This window comes from Notechis scutatus, chromosome 1 (assembly GCF_049901735.1).
Source record: "Notechis scutatus isolate UNSWTSFEM ecotype Mainland chromosome 1, rNotScu1.2, whole genome shotgun sequence".
Taxonomy (NCBI): Eukaryota; Metazoa; Chordata; class Lepidosauria; order Squamata; family Elapidae; genus Notechis; species Notechis scutatus.
Window position 1 is genome coordinate 171,408,547 of NC_142009.1, and position 19,506 is coordinate 171,428,052.

The following is a 19,506-nucleotide window of genomic DNA, read 5'->3' on the forward strand; positions in this document are numbered from 1 at the left end:
AGATGGGAATGACTGTGGCTAGTGACCATAGATTTGGCAAGGAGCTGGTCCTGAAAGATTTTTCAAAGATTATGCTTAGAGGTTCAGCTATGGCAGTGAATAGCTTTTTAAAGAAGTAGGCACAAACTCCGTCTGGTCCAATAGATAAAGATGGTTTTAGATTGCATAGTGCTTTTTCAACATTGTCTTCTGTAAAATCGATACGTATTAGATCATTGTAGTTGGCTGTGGTTCGACTAGGAAATATTGGGCATGATCCATTGCTGTTTACAAATACTGAGCCAAAGAATGTGTTAAAGAGGCTTTAATGGTGTCATCTTTGCAGTCTTTACCATTTGGTTCTTTTAGGGGTGGGATGGACCTTGAGTCTTTTAGTTTGTTGTTTACAAAATTGTAGAAAGCGTGGGTGGAATTGGTGCGTAGAAGGTTTTCCTCTTGTTTAGTGTGATAATTGGTACATTCAGTCTTTTATCTGGTAGCATAAATTTTTGTATTGGCTTTTAAAGTTGACAACGTGACCAGGTTTGTTTTTCCCCCAAAGGGATTTTTTTTTGTATTGGAGCTTCCTTATTGTTGTGGGTAATATGTTTTTCCTGGTTTTGGGAGTTGTTATTGCTACATATAGTTTGATGACTCTTTTGACTTCAAGTAAAAATATGTTGTAGTGGTCTTCAACAGTATTGCATCCAGTGAATAGAATTTGCCAATCAAGAGATGAGAGATCGTTGTCTATAAGATCATAGTTGCCTTTTTTGAAGTTATAATTGGGGATCCTGTCGTTATGGTGATTTTTGTGAGGACATATGTTGAGACTAAAGTCAATCATGCTCTGGTCACTGTTGGAAAAGGGTTCATTAATTTGTATTCCATAAATTGTGTTAGGGATATACACCCTAGCAGAACCTGCACGGCAGTCAGGCAGGCAGGCAAATATGTGATATAAACGTTTTTGTAGTTTACACTCAGTAAAACAGATACACTGTGCTAGTTAAATAGTTTATTCCAGTAATAGTATTTAGCATAGTCAATCAGTCCATATATTATACACTAGTTCAGTCCGTCCGGGGATTATTCAGTTGCAAAGTCCAGTGTCGAAAAAGAGGTCATTAAACTTACAAATATCAGTCCAGTAATATATCTCTTCGCAGTAGAGATATGAAGAAGTAAAACCTCCTTTCTTCCTTCAGCAACAGCAAAGAACACGCAGTTAACAATCCATCATCATCAGCAAGCAATCCAGTAAGCCAGCAATCAATCCAGTTCTCTTGCTCCCTCTTATGGCGATTTACAGCCGCACCCAAAATTACAAGCTTTGCAATTAAAGTGACACACACTTAAATTCACTATCATAGTCTATATATATTATTTTACCCAAACTACGTTAGGTAACCTATGTTATTCCTAACATACTCCCCTTTTGGGTGATATAATAATATATATATCTATTTACATCTTTAAACCATAGTTATCACAACATTCTTTGTGTTTGACTGAACCTTGGGCTTTTGTAAACTGATCAACAATATTTTCTTCAGTCATGCAATATTCCAATCTTATTAAACCATTTTTTACAGATTGTCTTACATTCAGATATCTTAGATCTGTATGCTTAGATCTCGTTTTCACAGCAATATTCGTAGCCAACCGTATGGCTGCTTGATTGTCCTCATAAACTACAATAGAATCATTAACAGTTATTCCCATATCTAATAACAACTGTTTATACAGAATTAAATCAGTACATAATAAAGATAGACATGAAAATTCTGCTTCCATTGTGGACATACTTATGTGTTGCTGTCTAATTGACCTCCAACCAATCAGTGCTTTTCCTAACAGTATAGCCGGTACCTGAAGTTGATTTCCTAGTGTTTATGTCTTTTGCAAAACTTGCATCAGCATATGCACTTAAAATCAGATCATCTTTTGGCTCCAAATACAATGCATAGTGCATTGTCCTTTTAAGATATCTTAATATACGTTTTTCTGCTTGCCAGTGTTGTTCAGTGGGTTCAGCGTTGAATCTTGCCAATTGATTAACGCTATAGGCAATGTCTGGCCTTGACCAATTACTAATATACGATAAACTACCAATTAGTGATTGATAGATATTCTTATTGAATTTTGGACTTTGAGCATCAGTGTGGCCAAATTCCTGACTCATTGGAGTTTTAGCCGGTTTACAAAGTTCCATCTTGTATGTTTTTAGTAATTGATAAATCTTATCCTCTTGAGATATCTTATAGCCACCTTTGGTTTTATTTATTGTCAATCCTAGATACTGTTTTATCTCTCCTAATTGCTTTAATTTTATCCTCTTACCTAATAATGATGTTATTTCAGTAGCTTCATTATTAGTTTTTGTAATTAAAGCAATATCATCTGTAAACAACAATAATAATGACACTATTCCATTTGTCTCTCTCTTAAATACACATGGATCAGCTAAACCTGCTTTAAACCCTATATTGTTTAACTCCTTAACAATATATTGGTTCCATTCGTAACCAGATTGTTTTAATCCATAGAGACTCTTTTTCAGCTTCCAACAGTCATTATTCTTTTTATCATCATTAATTCCTATAGGTTTCTTTAAGTATATAGTGTGCTGCAATGGTGCATGCAGATAGGCAGTTTCTACATCTAAGTGATATAGTTATTCTTAGCTGCCCACACTAAAGCTGCTCTCAAGGTTGTTGCTTTTAGACTCGGTGCAAATACTTCATCATAATCACATGCAGTTTGATTAAATCCTTGAGCTACCAACCTAGCCTTATGGGTAACAGTCCCATTTTTACCTGTTTTTAATTTAAATACCCATTTACAGCCAATGGACTTTTCACCTGGAGGTAATTTAACATTTTCATAAACTTCCATTTGTTTTAATGAATTTAATTCTTTCTCCATTGCTCTTTGCCAATTTTCCTGTTCCTTTACTGGATACATTCTAAGTTCTTCAACAGTAGTTGGAACTTTACTAACTTGGCAAACTACACTTGCTTGGTACCTATCAGGTGGTCTGGTTTCACGTGTTGATCGTCTAGGTATTACAGGGCTTACAGGTGGACTTTCATGTACTACCTGTTCCTGGTTATCTATTTCTTCCTGTTCTGGTCCTATTTCTTCCTCTTCTGGTCCTATGTGCTCTTCCTGTACTTCCTCTTTAATTGTACTCTTCTTATTACTGATATGTGATTTTGGTCTTTTGTAGGTTTCTATGATTACTTCCTTACTTGAATCTTGTTCCAGTTTTTCCCATCCTACATGTTCTAGGAATTGTGCACTAGCACTACAGTAAACTCTAGGTGTACTTTTCCCCCAGAATCTGTATGATTTGTGATTAGATTCATAACCTACAAAGAATAACTTTTTAGCCCTATGCTGACCCTTGTGTCTCAATTGTGTAGGAATATGCACCCATGCTGGTGCTCCAAATGTGTGCATGTAGCTTAGGTCAGGTTTTCTACCATGCCACCATGTGAATGGTAATTCACCTGTTGTTGAGTTAACAACATTATTCAATATATGATTACCACACATTATTGCTTCTCCCCACAAAGTTTCAGGTAATCCTGAATCCGACAACATAGTACGAACCATTGCCTGTATTGTTTGGCCTCGTCTTTCTATAAAGGAATTATATTGTGGCCTATATGGTGCAGACTTTTTATGTTCAACACCTGCCATCTTCAGTCTATTTTGGAATTTATTGTTTATAAATTCCGTACCATTATCAGTTACAAGAGTTACTAGTTTCCTTTTAGTTTTTCTTTCTGCAAACTTCAACCAATTAAAGAAATTCTGATATGTTTCCGTTTTACTCTTCATTAAATAACAGAAACCATATCTGGAATAATGATCCATTATACTTAATATATAATGAGCACCTCCCACACTTGGTTTTTTAGGACCTATAATATCAGCAATACGACCTCTAGAGGTTCCTTTGTCTTAAATCCATTTATTCTATTTGCTGGTATTACCTTGCTTTTTTCTTGACTACAAGCATTGCAGTGCAAATACTTACTGCAAGGCTTCAGTTTTATACCTTCAGACAGTTCAACTGTTTGTTTGAGCATTTTAAAATTTATATGCCCTAAACGTCTGTGTAACAAATGTATGCATTCATCATGAGGTTTAACGTTATTATACACTGTGTTAACTACCTCTAATGAATTATCATTTAACACATACAATTCACCTTTTAAAGTTGCAGTCACTTTTTTACCTTCCTTTTCTATTATGCAGTTTTCTCCCCTAAAGGTAACTACATAACCTAGTTTAACCAAAACTCTAACTGAAAGCAAATTAAACTTAAGTTGTGGTACATATAACATTTTTACATTTTCTTTTATGCAAGAACAATGTGCAGTACCTTCACCTTTTGCTTTCATTTTCCAGCCATTAGCTAACGATATCTGCTGTGAACTTGTGGACATCTTAACAAATCTTTTCTTATCTTTCGTTATGCAGTGCGATGCTCCACTATCTACAACCCATAAATTATTATTCACAGTTTCGTTGCTGTACATGGCTAACTCTATGCATTTTTCATCCTTTTGATGCTTTTTAGCATTCTGGCTGGCATTGTGGCGTTTTCCTTTCTTGCAGAATCTAGCCAAATGTCCTTTTCCTCCACAATTAAAACATTTTCTAATTGTATAGGCTGTCGTAGATTCTTTATCTTGTGTTGGTTGCTCCCTTCTGAGTTGCTCCCTTTCAAGCCTTCTCCTGGCTTCTTCAATTAATCTGCCAGTAATGTCAGTTAATGTGAGGTTATCTTTTGGCAGTACTTCCAGCGAAGTTACATAGTCGTCATAGCTCTCATCTAATGAAGACAAAATTATATAAACCTGATGGAGTTCTGTGAAGATAAGTTCTTTTTCATGCAGTTCTTGAAAAATTCTCTTCATTGTGTTTATATGAGCCAACATGTCTCCATTCTTTTGAAAATGTGTTCTGAACAGTTTCCGTGTAAGATTTATATGTGCTCCTACACTGTCTCGAACATAAATCTTCTTTAAATTCTCCCAACATTTCACAGCTGTTTCTTCTCCACGAATATGGACAAGCTGCTGGTCACAGAGTGTCAGTCCTATTATACAGAGAGCTTGCTCATTCTTCAGTTTATATTCTTGTATTTTCTGGGCATCATCCTCATCTTCCGGATCCCAAGCATCTACCTCTGGTGGGTTTTGAATTATACTCCACAAACCTTCTCTGCATAGTAGTAGGCTACATTTCATAGACCATGAAACATAGTTTGTTCCATCCAGTTTGGATATTAGAGACAAACTTTGTAAATTGACTTGTGCCATCTTTTTCTGGATATTAAACTATAATTAATAAAACACAGCTGTCTGTTTACAGTATTGTGTAACTACACAAACTCTCACTTTATATAAGCCTGTTATATCCTGGTTAGTCTGACTGTGCAGCTGGGCCCATAACCAGTGTTAGGGATATACACCCTAGCAGAACCTGCACGGCAGTCAGGCAGGCAGGCAAATATGTGATATAAACGTTTTTGTAGTTTACACTCAGTAAAACAGATACACTGTGCTAGTTAAATAGTTTATTCCAGTAATAGTATTTAGCATAGTCAATCAGTCCATATATCATACACTAGTTCAGTCCGTCCGGGGATTATTCAGTTGCAAAGTCCAGTGTCGAAAAAGAGGTCATTAAACTTACAAATATCAGTCCAGTAATATATCTCTTCGCAGTAGAGATATGAAGAAGTAAAACCTCCTTTCTTTCTTCAGCAACAGCAAAGAACACGCAGTTAACAATCCATCATCATCAGCAAGCAATCCAGTAAGCCAGCAATCAATCCAGTTCTCTTGCTCCCTCTTATGGCGATTTACAGCCGCACCCAAAATTACAAGCTTTGCAGTTAAAGTGACACACACTTAAATTCACTATCATAGTCTATATATATTATTTTACCCAAACTACGTTAGGTAACCTATGTTATTCCTAACAAATTGAATTCAAACTGTTGCAGAAGATGAGATCGAGGCAGTTGTCAAGTCTAGTGTTGTTGGTTACTAGTTGTTCCAGTCCTAGTGTGGTAACGGCATTGTACAGGGTTGTATGAATGGGTTCAGATGTACATTCATTTAGTGTCCAATTTATACGAGGTAAGTTGAGGTCACCAAGAAAAATGAGAGGGTGTGGGCAGGAGGCAGCCCATGTCAGTAGTGAAGTTAGCTTGTTTGCATGAATTATATCATAGTCAGGGGCACGATAGCAAAGTAAGAAGCGGATTGAGATGTTTAAGGACAGTTCACAGATGATGGTCTCGGGAAGAGCAAGCTCTTGTATAATTTGGATCTCTTTTAGAGTTAGAGACTTTTTACAGAATATAGCAACTCTACCACCTCTACGGATTTTATGATCTGACCGAAAAACTTGATATTCTCTTGTAGTGGTAATGGAGTCTGGGAAAGATGCATTTAACCATGTCTCACAGACAAATATAATGTCAAATGTGGTTGAGCTTAGAAGGATGAGGAATTCATGCATTTTATTTGCGAGGCTTCTTGCATTAAGTAGTTTGCATTTAAGATATGAAGCAGTGGGTCTGGAGGAAGTAAGGGGCATGCATCCCTAACGTTGGATGTTTGGGTGATGGATATTGTGACGTGGGTTGAGGCTCTTGCTTTTGATATAGTCAGCACGGTAATCAATGTATAGATTTGTATTACCTAATTCATGTAATCTTTTGAGCTCAGAACGTAGCTCCTGGGATCGTACACGTTGCTGTAAGGTTAGATCAGGGCAAGAACGAAGGTGGTTGTTGTTCTTTGCGAGTGAATTTATTGAGAAAATGAATTTGTGTTTGCTTGTTTCGTTTTTGCAAACAACCCTGCAGAGGCATGGGATCAACAAGCTGTCTTTGTTTTTAAGCTCAGGACCAACACGGGTAATATCAAGTATTTCTTCAGGGGAGATGGTTGATGCTTGATTTTCTCTGATGATGTTTCGAACATTAGAGATGTCATCATTGTCATTGACCTCTAGACCAAATAAGATGGCATTTGGTCGCTTCCGTTCATGCTCAACGGCTTCTTTGATAAGGATGGGGATATCAATATTTGTAGGATTTGGGGTTTTTTTGTGGATTGGGTTTTGGTTGCGGTTGCTGAGTAGAGATATGGTCTGTAGATGTTTGATGTTCATTTTTTAGTGCTGTCTCTTTTTCTTCAAAGTTTGCAAATCTACTTTGTAAAGTGTCCAGGGATGCTACAATGGTATTAAGGGATGTTATACGTGTTTCAATGGTATCGACTCTTTCAAACAGGGTAATGTATTTTTCTAGTTTGGGTCTGCATGGCAAACAGAAATATGGAAAAGCATTGGCAGATGTTTTTAGGAATAGAGCCATTTGCTTGGGTAATCCTAAGCAATTATGGTGAGTGTAATTGTTACAAAGAGAACATTTGATGTAATCTTCATTCTCCTTTAAAGATTCCTTACAAATAAGGCAAGAGCAAGAGTCTTGTGGTTCTTTAGTAGGTGTTTCTTTCTTTTTAGGTTGAGGTTTGACATTGGATTGTTTTCCTGGCATTGTGGGTTTGTTGAGATGGTTTGTTGATTAGGTTGTTCAATCAAAAAAGGTATTGTGGTAATTAATAAAGTAATATCGTGCCAAACAGTCTATTATACTAATCACACTAGTCAATTAATGTAACTAATCAATAATCACCCTAATAATTAATTACACTAATCAATAAACACACTAGTCAATTAATTGTCCTAATCATTAATTTGAACTAAACTTACTAATCATACTACTGGTAATATTCAAAATAGTTAACCAAACTAATCAATAACCACTAGTCTATGATAATCTATAATAATATATTACTCACTAATGATAAATAATTGTAAAAATTAATCATTTAGTAAGATCAGTTAATCAATTAAACAGAGTTATATTGGGAAAAATTAGGGCAGGAAGAGAATAATGGGAGGAAGAGGAGAAGATTTGGTTTGGATGGTCCTGGGGGGTTGGTGGCAGATTAAGGCAGCAGCTTTTTGGTTCCATGAATGGGTTGCAAAATGTTATATGTTAAATATTTTTATTGTTGGAAAGAAGCCAGATATACTTGTGAGTTGTATTTTGCAATCGATTGGGTTTTTCTGAACTAATAAACCTTTCTGTGGGGGAAGGTTTATGCACGATCATTCAATCATGGAAGTTTCCACTTGCTTTGTTGTGAGTGGATGTTTTTGGATTTTATTGCTTATTTCAACAAGTGTAATGGAATTATACTGCTATGAAAATACAGAATCCCAACATCATAAAAATTACATATCATTAAGTAAGCACAGTTGATCCAGATAAAAAACCTCATGTGCAGAAGCCTAATTTTAGTTCTGTGTTAGCACCAAGTGACTCAGTTTAGGAAATCCCCTATGGGGAAAGGGCAGCAAAAGATTACCATTTCAGTCAGGTCAAGGCCATAGTTCAAACAATTGTCTGTAAGTCTGTCTAAGCCACTACATTTAGTAAATCTATCCCTCATCCTCAATCCTTCGTTTGGACATTCTGTCTATTGCCCAATTTTTTTTCGCTGCTAAAGCTGTCCTTTCTTCCTTTTGTTTTGGAACAGAAATATACAACACAAGCAAGGGATTTTGTTACATCTGTCCATGGCTATTACCAACCACTTCACTTCATAAGGAATGACTTATTTTTGGACCATTTGATACTAACTAAAAGACTGAAGTTGTAAAACGAGATACAGAATGTATTTGTCTGATTCTTACGGTTTTTCAGAATCCCTGGCCTCTATTAAATTTATCTAACTAAGATCTAGCAATTCAGCTAATGTATTTTGCAACAGCTCTAACTTGACAGTTTTCACATGTCCATTGTTTTTATTTTAGAAACCAACCAGTAATAAAATTCTCTTGATTTATCAGTGGCTTCCCTTGAACTCATATGTCTTTCTAACTAAGCTGTTAGACACAAATGTTTTAGTGGATATGTAGGACTTCAAAAGAGTACTTCATTTGGCTTTTTTGAAGCCTACATAACAATAACAAAGCAGAAGTAAGTAAAGGAATACAGTAGTCAAGAAGAAAGCACCAATACAATGCATTAGATATAAACTATTTAGTAGCTCGGTGTCCCTGAACACAATTCTCCAATTGCAAAACTGGCTACGTACTAATGAACACTGGCTGACCAGATCCAATGAATTCTTCTTCTGAAATGAGAGATAGAGATACAAAATAAAAAATAAGAAATGGAGCAATATCCTTAAGACTTTCATATACAAGAAATATAATTTTAATTTGTAATATTACCAGCAAAAGGAAAATACTAATTTATGAACTCTGTGTTCAAAACAGGCCTTTAAAAAAAGGTGAAAGCAACAGAAGTCCTTCAATTATAAAACTTAAGCATTTGATTTTTAAAATATTGTCAAATTATTCAGTGATATCAAATAAAGATAACACCCTCTTTTGATTTTTCTTTAGGTTTGTTATTCATAGTGAACAATAGTTTTCTAAAGTATACATTGGATCAACATATATGAAACACAATATATAGGATCCATTTGCAGTAAGCATGTCTATAGACATCCTCAATCATCAGGTCATGGTTGTCCTAAAGGTGCTTTTCCAAAAGGCAATATTATTATTATAATATTTTCCCCAGAAAATAAAGAATTGAACTGAAGAAGCTTCTTGAATGAGACTGATTTCCAAAGCCATAAACGTGCCAGTTCCATAAGGGTTAACACTGCCTGGTGGTTCACTAATTTTCACCCTGTGTAATTTGTTATTATATAGAGCTTTATTTATTAATATTTTCCCTATAGGGACTCAAACTCCATAGCTTGGCCTGAATGAAAGCCAGAAATGACCTGGAGGAAAGCAGGCATGTCAAGAAAGTCAATTAATCATATGATTATATCTGTTCTGGGCAGTGGAGAGATTTAATCTATTACGTATAGTTCCTGCTTCATGACCATGATTGGAACTGCTACTCTGCTTTATGATCTTACTTCAGTTTTCCTTTGTTTTACAGACCTTCAAAGGTAATCAATATTGTATTGATTATCTTTGCAGGTGTGTAAAACAAAAGCTGAAATAAGAGCATAAGTACAGTCCTCACTCTATAATTAATGGACAAAGCAAGAAATCTTTCTGATATATTAAAAGAAGTGCAGCATCTCAGCACATATGAAGAATATTACATTCAGTTTATAAATAAACTAGAATAGAATTCTTTATAAATGATCAAATAGGGTTTCATTTCCAAACATGCCTTAATGTCCACACTATAATTTAAGTTATTTGCATACATTCATCTGTCTTTGCTTGGAGGAGCATATTAATTAATGTACACAAACCCTGAATATTTTTAGCAGGATGTGATAATTAAGGATATCACTTTTTCATGAAGTAATCAGTTGCCTCTAATTTAAAGTCTATAAAATAAAAAGCTAAACTACCTTCTTTAAGTTCCTCTGTTATGTTGCGTAAAATGAAACAATAGGAAACATCAAGTTAAAATAGTTCAGTCCACTCATGATATAAAGCAGAAAAGCATGCAAATTATTCAGTATGATCAGACCAGCATAACATTGGCAATTTGTACAAAAAGCACACACAAATAAGTAGCAGCAGCAAGAAGCATGAGAACATAAAATCTATATAGATAAAACCCTTATTGGGGGAATTGCACAAAATCAGTGTCAGGTTTTGAGTAGCAGAGGAAAAGAGAGCCCAAGAGGGGAAATCTCTAATTATGCAGCAGCCATGTCTACTATACTGTACAGTTTACGTGTTACTTCTAAGAATAGAATATTTTCACACATGCAATCCTTGCCAAGGTCCCCATTTACAGGTTTGAAGGTCTCTGTCACATCAGTCTATTGCAGACATGGCTCTACAATCAATCACTCAAAAAACTTCCCTATTGTCAGGCTACAGAACTTTTTCCCATTCAATTAACAAGAATGAACTTCTGAAAACCAAACATATCAAAAGGAAACCTTTATTGACATGAGACAATTCCTGTAGGAGTTCAAAGCAGCGTCAGAGGTCCCTCGGGCATACAGGGATAGATAAGGGAGTTTAGAACCCTTCCCCTTATCTCGATGTGTATTTAGTGCAGGGGTGGGCAAACTACGGCCCGCGGGACACATCCGGCCCGTTGGTCATTTTAATACGGCCCGCCTCTGAAAAAAAAATATTCCCCTCTGAAAAAAAAATTGGGGCCGGCCAAAGAGACCCGCGCGCGCGCCAAAAATTGCACACACAACACGGAGCTGGGCAGCCGCTTCCCTGGTAGCGGGGCCAAGGCCACCGCCCGGGGAACGCCCACTGCTTTCCCTCGCCAGGGCTGGGTGGTGGCGTGTTGCCCTGCGCTGCGTGGCCCCCACCTGGCAGCGTGCTTCTCAGCTGGTCTCCTCCTCGGCCATACAGAACAAACAGGCAGAGAAGGAGGAGACCAGCCGGCTGGTTGGGGGAAGCTTTCTGCGCCGAAAGAGGCAGCTACTAATCTCCGGCTTTGCTCCGCTTCTCCAATGGTCCGGCACCACCCTGTTCTTGTGCTGCGAAAGAGGCGGCTAATGATCTCGGCTCCGCTCTGCTTCTCCAACATCCGGCGCCGCCCTGTTCTGTGTCAGGCCCAGCAAGTCCGAGCAGCCGGCGCACAGAACAGGGCGGTGCCAGATGTTGGAGAAGCAGAGCGGAGCCGAGATCATTAGCTGCCTCTTTGGCAGCACAAGAAGCCTCCCTCAACTGGCCAGCTGCTCTCCTCCTTCTCTGTCTGTTTGTTCTGTATGGCCGAGGAGGAGGAGACCAGCCGGCTGGTTGGGGGAAGCTTTCTGAGCCGAAAGAGGCAGCTACTAATCTCCGGCTTTGCTCCGCTTCTCCAATGGTCCGGCACCACCCTGTTCTATGCGCCGGCTGCTCGGACTTGCTGGGCCTGACACCTAGAACAGGGCGGCGCCAGATGTTGGAGAAGCAGAGCGGAGCCGGAGATCATTAGCCGCCTCTTTTGCAGCACAAGAAGCCTCCCCCAACTGACCAGCTGCTCTCCTCCTTCTCTGCCTGTTTGTTCTGTATGGCCGAGGAGGAGGAAACCAGCCGGCTGGTTGGGGGAAGCTTTCTGAGCCGAAAGAGGCAGCTACTAATCTCCGGCTTTGCTCCGCTTCTCCAATGGTCCGGCACCACCCTGTTCTTCTTGTGCTGCGAAAGAGGCGGCTAATGATCTCCGGCTCCGCTCTGCTTCTCCAACATCCGGCGCCACCCTGTTCTGTGTTAGGCCCAGCAAGTCCGAGCAGCCGGCGCACAGAACAGGGCCGCGCCGGATGTTGGAGAAGCAGAGTGGAGCCAGAGATCATTAGCCGCCTCTTCGCAGCACAAGAAGCCTCCCCCAACTGGCCAGGTGCTCTCCTCCTTCTCTGCCTCCTTCTCTGCCTCTCCCCTCTTGCTCCTCACAGTTGCCCTGAGCTGGTGCGGTTCTTTACTTGGGCAGCCAGACGCCCACAGCAGCGCCCGCAGCAGCAACAGGCAGTTCTGCCGGGCTCTGCTCAGGTGTCCGGCTGGGGCTGTCAGGAGTTGCTACCGCCGGCGCAGCTCGCGCGGCTCCAGTCCCGCGTTGCCTTGGGAAGGGAAAGGCAAAACCAGGAGCCGCTGAGCCTGAACCTCTGGTGCCGCTGCTGCCGTTGCAAAGCACCGCCGCGGCTCTTCCTTTTTGCCTTTCCCTTCCCGAGGCAACGTGGGACTGGAGTCGCGTGGAGCCGTGCCGGCAGTAGCAACTCCTGACTCAGGGGCCTCCGAGGGGAGGGGAAGGAGGAGAAGAAGGGGGAAGGGGGCGATTCCCAAAAATCTTGTGCTGACCCGGCCCGTCTGTCAAATTTTAAAAGTGAATGCGCCCCCCGAGCCAAAAAGTTTGCCCACCCCTGATTTAGTGAAACAAAAGCCAGTATGTTAATTCCCCCCCACCCCTTTTGTAAAGAATGATCTTTTTCACAGTTTCCCAGGGCATACCTAATTTCCCCCCCACCCCCTTTAGAACAAACTTTTCTAGAGTTTCCTAGGAGTTGTTGAATTTTTATGGTCTTCTCATCTCCTGGCTGTGCCTCTCAGAGGTGATAGGTTCAGGCCATCTCGGTTTCCTCCCTCCATTGAATCATGTGTGGGTTATACAAATTCAATATAAGATTAAATATATTCAGGTTACATCAAGAAAGGATTTCTTTGGACTTCCGGTTTGCCAGGTTTCGGTGGCGGCAGGGATTCGCAATCCAGCGCGATCCCTGTTGCGCTAGCCGTCTTGGTGCCTCCGATCCCGACGGGTCTGGAGGATAAGGCTGCCCCGTAGAGGCAGCCGAAGACAGGGGGGATCCGGATAGAGGTTCGGGGGTGTCGCAGACCCCCTCCCCACCCGGCAAAACCCCCTTTTCTCAAGGCGGTGGAGCGGCGGTCAGTAATGGCCGCCACAAAGAAGCCGGCAACTGGATAAGAATGCGCAGGAGGAAGAAGGAGAAAGTTTTGAAAGTTTTGATGTGAAAGTTCTTTGGCTACCGGGACTTTAAGATACATTTAACATCCTGAAAATCACGATTTTTTGAATGATACATTGTTTCCAGAAGAGATTTTAAAAGCGGTGAAGGGAAGTGCTGAAAGGGAAAGTTTACTCTCCTTCCCTACGGACTTAGCAAATGGACATTGAAAAACCTGTTTTTCTAAAGAAGGTAAAATTTTAAGCTCTTTGTTACAAGTGGGAAGGGAGAGGACAAAAAAAAACCTATATCAAGATTTTGTTGGAGGAGATGCCTTGAAGACTTTGAGACTAGAAGTTAACTGCAATAAGGCTTTAAAGTACAGACTGGGTTTTTTTCCCTTTCTTAACTGATAATACCCCAGGAAGAGAAAGTGTAAAGGGAAGAACTTTCTGCTCTGTTTGGATGCTTGATGACTCTGGGACTTTGGGGAACTGTCTTTTAAGTTTTGAAACATCTTGGTTGTTCTAAGAAGAAGAATGGCTTTATCTATTGATGAACTAAGAAAGGAATATGGAAAAATAAAGAAAGAAGGCAAGGACTCTGGGAGATATCTTTCACTTTTTAGAAATGGTGCTTGCTACTTATCAGCAAATACAACAACAAATGGAGGAAGCAGAAGCAGAAGAAGAAGAAGAAGAAGAAGAAGAAGAAGAAGAAGAAGAAGAAGAAGAAGAAGAAGAAGAAGCCATCTTTAATGAATTAAAAAATCTGACTAAGAAAGAAAAGAGAAAGAGAGGAAGGAAAATGAAGGACTTAAGACTTAAAAAAACACCCAAGAAAGAGAAAAATGAGATGCAAAATCAATACAATGCCAGAAAGCAAAAGAAAAGAGGAATACAACAGAGAGGGGAAGCTAAAAAGGTGGGGGTTAGGAGAGGGGGGGGGGTAAAAAGACTAGGTGGGATAAGAAAGGAAGGGAAAAGGGGGTAAAAAGCCACAAAGGTATAAAACAAGATGGGAAAAAGAAATTTTTTTTAGGGACAAAGGGTAATGTATAATTTATAGAAAGGCATCATACTTCAATTAGTGATTCCAGGAGAAATCTTTTTTATATATATATATTAAAGAGAATGAGATAAATGGATAATTGGAAAAGAATGGACAAAAGATACAAGTATAATGATTTAAAGTAAGATGAAATTAATAAAATAGAATTAAGAAGAGTGAAAAGCGGGGAGAAGTTATATAGAAGATATAGAATGGTAAATAAGATAAGTAATGGTATATAAGATGAGCATGAATTTAATTGAAGTCCGTACAAAGAGAGGTAATCTGGGGCCAAGCCACTTTCTAAAAAGAAGTTTTATGTTTTTGTGTTTTGTGTGTTTATGTTTGATTAAGAATTAATAAAACCTTGGAGGAATGTCAGACGAGAATATTTGTAATCAAGTCGGATGAAAATATAAATATGATGGCTATAAAATAGATAAATATAGAAAAGAAATGTAATTGAATAAAAGTAAAGAGAAATAATGAGAAATTTGCTAAAAGATATTTATGTGTCTATAAGGAAACGGGATAAATTAGAATTATGCTGTATAAAATAATCTTTTATCTGCCGTGTAAAAATTTACAATGGAAAGAGGTTTTATGTTTGCAATGTTTAATGATGTTTTGTTTGTCTTTAAAATTAATAAAATTTGTTTCAAAAAAAAAAGAAAAGAAAGGATTTCTTTATCAGTCTCCCCCCCCCCCCTTTTCTTCTTCCACCAAAGAAATGACAGATACATGGATCTGACATCCTGCCCTCCTTAAAAAACAGATAGGTCTACCTGGAAAAAACAAAAATCATGCATTACATTTGCAATTCAGGATGGTTTATCAGGGTATTTTAGGTGGAACTTTTGTAGTAATGTGGGTGCTTTTACATGTTGTTTGGCTACCCACTCATTTTCTGAGGAAGGAAGGTGTTTCCAAGCTACTAAGTATTATGTGGATCCACAGTGAGTGCGTGAATCAAGGATATCTTTAATTTCAAAATATTGTTCCCCATGTAACATGATGGGGGTTGGAGGTGTGGGAAGGGGGGGTCTGAGGTTTGAAGTGATCTCCGGTTTGAGCAAGCTACAGTGAAATACTGGATGAATCTGCCTAAGTATTTTTGGAAGTTGAAGCTCTACCATCATGGGGTTAATAATTCTGGAGATGGGAATGGGCCAATTCGCGGAATAACACTGGGGCAGCTATTTTTGGTCGGGTGGGTTCGATGAAGCCCCTTTTAAAATTTTTATCGATAAATGCTCTGAGTTCTTTCAGTTCTCTGGGAGACATGCAGTACATTTGTGGTTTTGGGAGTTTAGCTCCTGGTAGGATTTCGATAGCGCAGTCTGTGGCTCAGTGGGGTGGGAGTTCATCACAAGCTTCCTCACTAAATGCTTGGGCCAGGTCCTGGTACTCATTGGGGATGTTAATGGGTTCAGCCGACTGTCCGGTCATGGCTGATTCTCTGTTCTCTTTTCCTTTCTTTATCCTTTCCTCTGAGCTTTTTGCAAATACTATGTCTCTCTGGAATTGTATAGTTCCTCTCCTCCAATTTATTTTTGGATTCCATTTCCGCAGCCATGTGAGACCTAGGACCAGCGGCTCTTCCATTCCTGGGGTTACAATGAATGTGAGCTTCTCACTATGGTTCCCTAGTCTTATTTTCAATGGTTCTGTGGTAAACCTGACTGGCTCCCCCCCTCCCACTATAGTTCCATCTGATTGGCAGAAAACGATGGGATTTTCCATTTCTTTCAGTTGGATTCCCAATTTATCTGTAAGGGAGGGTTTTATTAGGCATTGGGTGCATCCCGAATCCAGCAACACTGCAACTTCTTCCCCCTTCCCTCGGCTGGGGATAAACAGTCTCAGGGGTAGGGTGATTGGTTCAATTGGATTGCTTACCAGCGAGTCTTCCAGATCGCTTTCAGACTGGCTCAGGTCCCCTCGGAGCATTTGGGATTCTTCCTCAGAGTTGGGGGGGGGATCGGAATCCTACAGCTACTTGGCCCCTCAGGCCAGTCTCCTTTCCTTGAGGGCTGGAGGTTCCAGGTTTCCCCCCTGATGGGTGGTCTAGCTTTCTGGCAGGGGTCTTTGAATGGCATTCTGCTGCACGGTGTCCCTCCTTTCCACACTTAAAGCAATCAGTTGTTCTTGGAGTCATGGTGGATTGGGTTTGAAGATTTCCCATTTCCCCTGGGGTGGGGATCTTTTCCAAAACTTGCCAGTGCTGTACCGGTTTCAAGTCATGTCTATGTCCGCCTCCTCTGCCATCATGTACCATTCATGCAGGAGGTTTGGGGCCCCATGGGCCAGGCAGGCAGCGTATAGGTCATCATTTAGATCATATTTGAACCAACAGACTAGGATATCCTCTGCCCAGTCTACCCGGACGGCCAGGTCACGAAATTCCTCGGTGTATTCCGCTACCGGGCGACGGCCTTGTTTTATGACTAATGCGGTCGCGGGCTTTTGTATCGGCGAGGGGGTCCTCAAAGTGGTGGCGTAAGGCCATCATGAAGCGATCGAGGTTCCTTAATTCTGGGGCATTGATGTTGTGGAGCGTCACCATCCATCTGGCTGCTGCCCCTTCAAGGGCCAGGTTGACGATTCATACTTGGGACCCCTGGGTTGGGAAATCCCGCCCATATTCTTGCATGTAGGTGAGCACTTGTGCCAGGAAAAATCCCAGTTTCTGGGGGTCTCCATCAAATTTTACCCCCAAGGGGCGTTTAAGGGTCGGGTACCTGGTATGGCTGCTGGTTCTTCGGCTTGTCCCTCTGCCCGATCAATCTCCACTGGATCCGGGGTGGCGGCTTGGGTTCTCTCATTTTCTGGTTTCTTCACTCTCCTGCATTGTCATCTTGGTGCATCCCTCACCTGGAGGTTCTTCCTTCATGAGGCAATATTTATGTACCGTCTCATTCGGTCGTTGGCCGGTGGCTCCTCGCCCCATTCTTCCTGAGCCGATAGGGCCTCCAGCTCCAATTTCCACCCGGGTTTACAATTACCCCGGGTGAGGGTTACTCCTCTGGTTCTTCCATCCCAGCTGTCTCTTTTTCCTACACCTATAGACCACTGGGGCTTGGTGGAGTTTTTGCAGGCAGCCTCGCTGTCTTCGATGGAGTGCACCGAGTCAGTATCTGGCTGGGTAAGTGTTGACGTTTCTCCCCAGCATTCGGCTTCCCCTTGGTCCTTGCTGTACTCAGACATTTTCCTTTCTTGCAGGGTCCCCTCAGTAGAGGGAAGGGTTTTGTTTTTTTCTTTAATTTCGTTTCTGAGCTGACCTCTATTGCAGACGCTGTTTTATGTCAGGCTACAGAATTTTTTCCCATTCAATTAACAAGAATGAACTTCTGAAATCCAAACGTATCAAAATGAATCCTTTATTGAGATGAGACAATTCATGTAGGAGTTCAAAGCAGCGTCTAAAGTCTCTCAGGCATACAGGGATAGATAAGGGAGTTTAGAACCCCTCCCCTTATCTTGATGTGTATTTAGTGAAACAAAAGCCAGTATGTTAATTCTCCCCCACCCCTTTTGTAAGGAATGATCTTTTTCAGAGTTTCCCAGGGCATACCTAATCCCCCCCCGCCCCCTTTCAGAACGGACTTTTCCAGAGGTTCCCAGGACACATCTCACTGTGGAATTTTTATGGTCTTCTCATCTGGCTGTGCCTCTCAGAGGTGATAGGCTCAGGCTATCTGGGTTTCCGCCCTCCATTGTATCATGTGTAGATTATACAAATTCGATATAAGAATAAATGTATTCAGGTTACATCAAGAAATGATTTCTTTTTTTTTTTTTAAAACAAGTTTTATTAAAAATTTCAACAACAAACAAATCATTACATATTTAAATCTTTTCCTGTCTTTCTACAAAAATTCCCCCAATATTCTCATAAAACACAAACAAACACAAACAAACATAAAAAAATCTTTTAGTAAAGTACCTTGGCCCCAGTTACCTCTCTTTGCATGGGCAGCGCATATCACTCTTCACAATTCTATCTTATTTAATCCATCTTAATTAAATCATTAAATTTATATCTTTTGCCCATTCATTATCCCTCTATCTCTTCTTATAATAAAAAGAATAAAAAGAGTTTCCGGTTTGTCGGCTTCGCGAGCGGTAGGGATTCGCGAAGCTGCGCGATCCCTGCCGCGCTAGCCGTTTTGGGGCTCCGACCCGGACGGGTGCGGAGCAAGGCTGCCCTGCAGGGGTAGCTGAAGGTAAGGGGATCCGGAGGAAGGGTCTGGGGTGTTGCAGACCCCTCCCTGGCTGGCAGAACCCCCTTTTACCAGGACGGTGCAGCGGCGGTCCGTAATGGCCGCCACAAAGAAGTCGGCAGCCGGGCAAGTATGCGCAGGAGGAAGAAGAGAAAGTTATTGAAAGTGAAAGTTCTTCTTGGTCGACCCAGGGCTTTGAGATTTATCTAATTTAATTCCTGGAAAAGATGGTTTTTTGATGATTTTTTCCACAAGAGAAAAAAAGCGGCTATTTTGAGGTGCTGAAAGGAAAGTTTACTCTCCCTCCCGACGGAATTAAGCCGGAAGGGAGAGGATAAAGAAAATATATAAATTTGGATCTTGTTGGAGGAGATGCCTTGAAGATTTGAGGACAGAAATATAATTTTAATAAGGCTTTAAAATATAGATTTGGACTCTTTTTTTATTTGTTTGATACCACCCCTGGAAGAGGAAGGGGGAATTTTGGCTTGCTTGGATTTATTGAGGATTGTGGATTTTGGGATTGTTTTACCTTTCTCTTGGAATATTTGGTTGGTGTAAGAAGAAAGAGGAATAAAGAAAAGAAAAGATTTATTTATAATGGCTTTCCCTTTTGAAGACCTGAGGGATGAATATGAGCAAACAAAAGCAGCCTGCAAAGATGGTATGGAAAAAGCTTTTCTATTTCTAGAAATGGCGCTGGTCAATTACCAACAGACAATGGAACAGATGGAAATAGAAGTTGTTCCAGAAGA

General features: G+C 40.3%; 1 protein-coding gene across 9 annotated transcripts in view; it reads right to left on the minus strand.

Moving 5' to 3' along the window:
* Positions 1-19,506, minus strand: part of MPP4 (MAGUK p55 scaffold protein 4) — a 50,624-nt gene that overhangs the window by 11,681 nt on the left and 19,437 nt on the right. For 6 of the 9 annotated variants that reach the window (XR_015746446.1, XM_087949501.1, XM_087949496.1 and 3 more), the window contains 2 exons: positions 10,476-10,490; positions 9,183-9,221 (listed from right to left, as the gene is read on the minus strand). The exons of the other annotated variants lie outside the window; for them this stretch is intronic. Coding sequence is in view for 5 of the 6 variants with exons in the window: in XM_087949501.1 (XP_087805627.1) it covers positions 9,183-9,221; positions 10,476-10,490 (54 nt within the window). In the remaining variant the exon portion in view is untranslated. The remainder of the gene's footprint in view (positions 1-9,182; positions 9,222-10,475; positions 10,491-19,506) is intronic. 9 annotated transcript variants of the gene reach the window in all.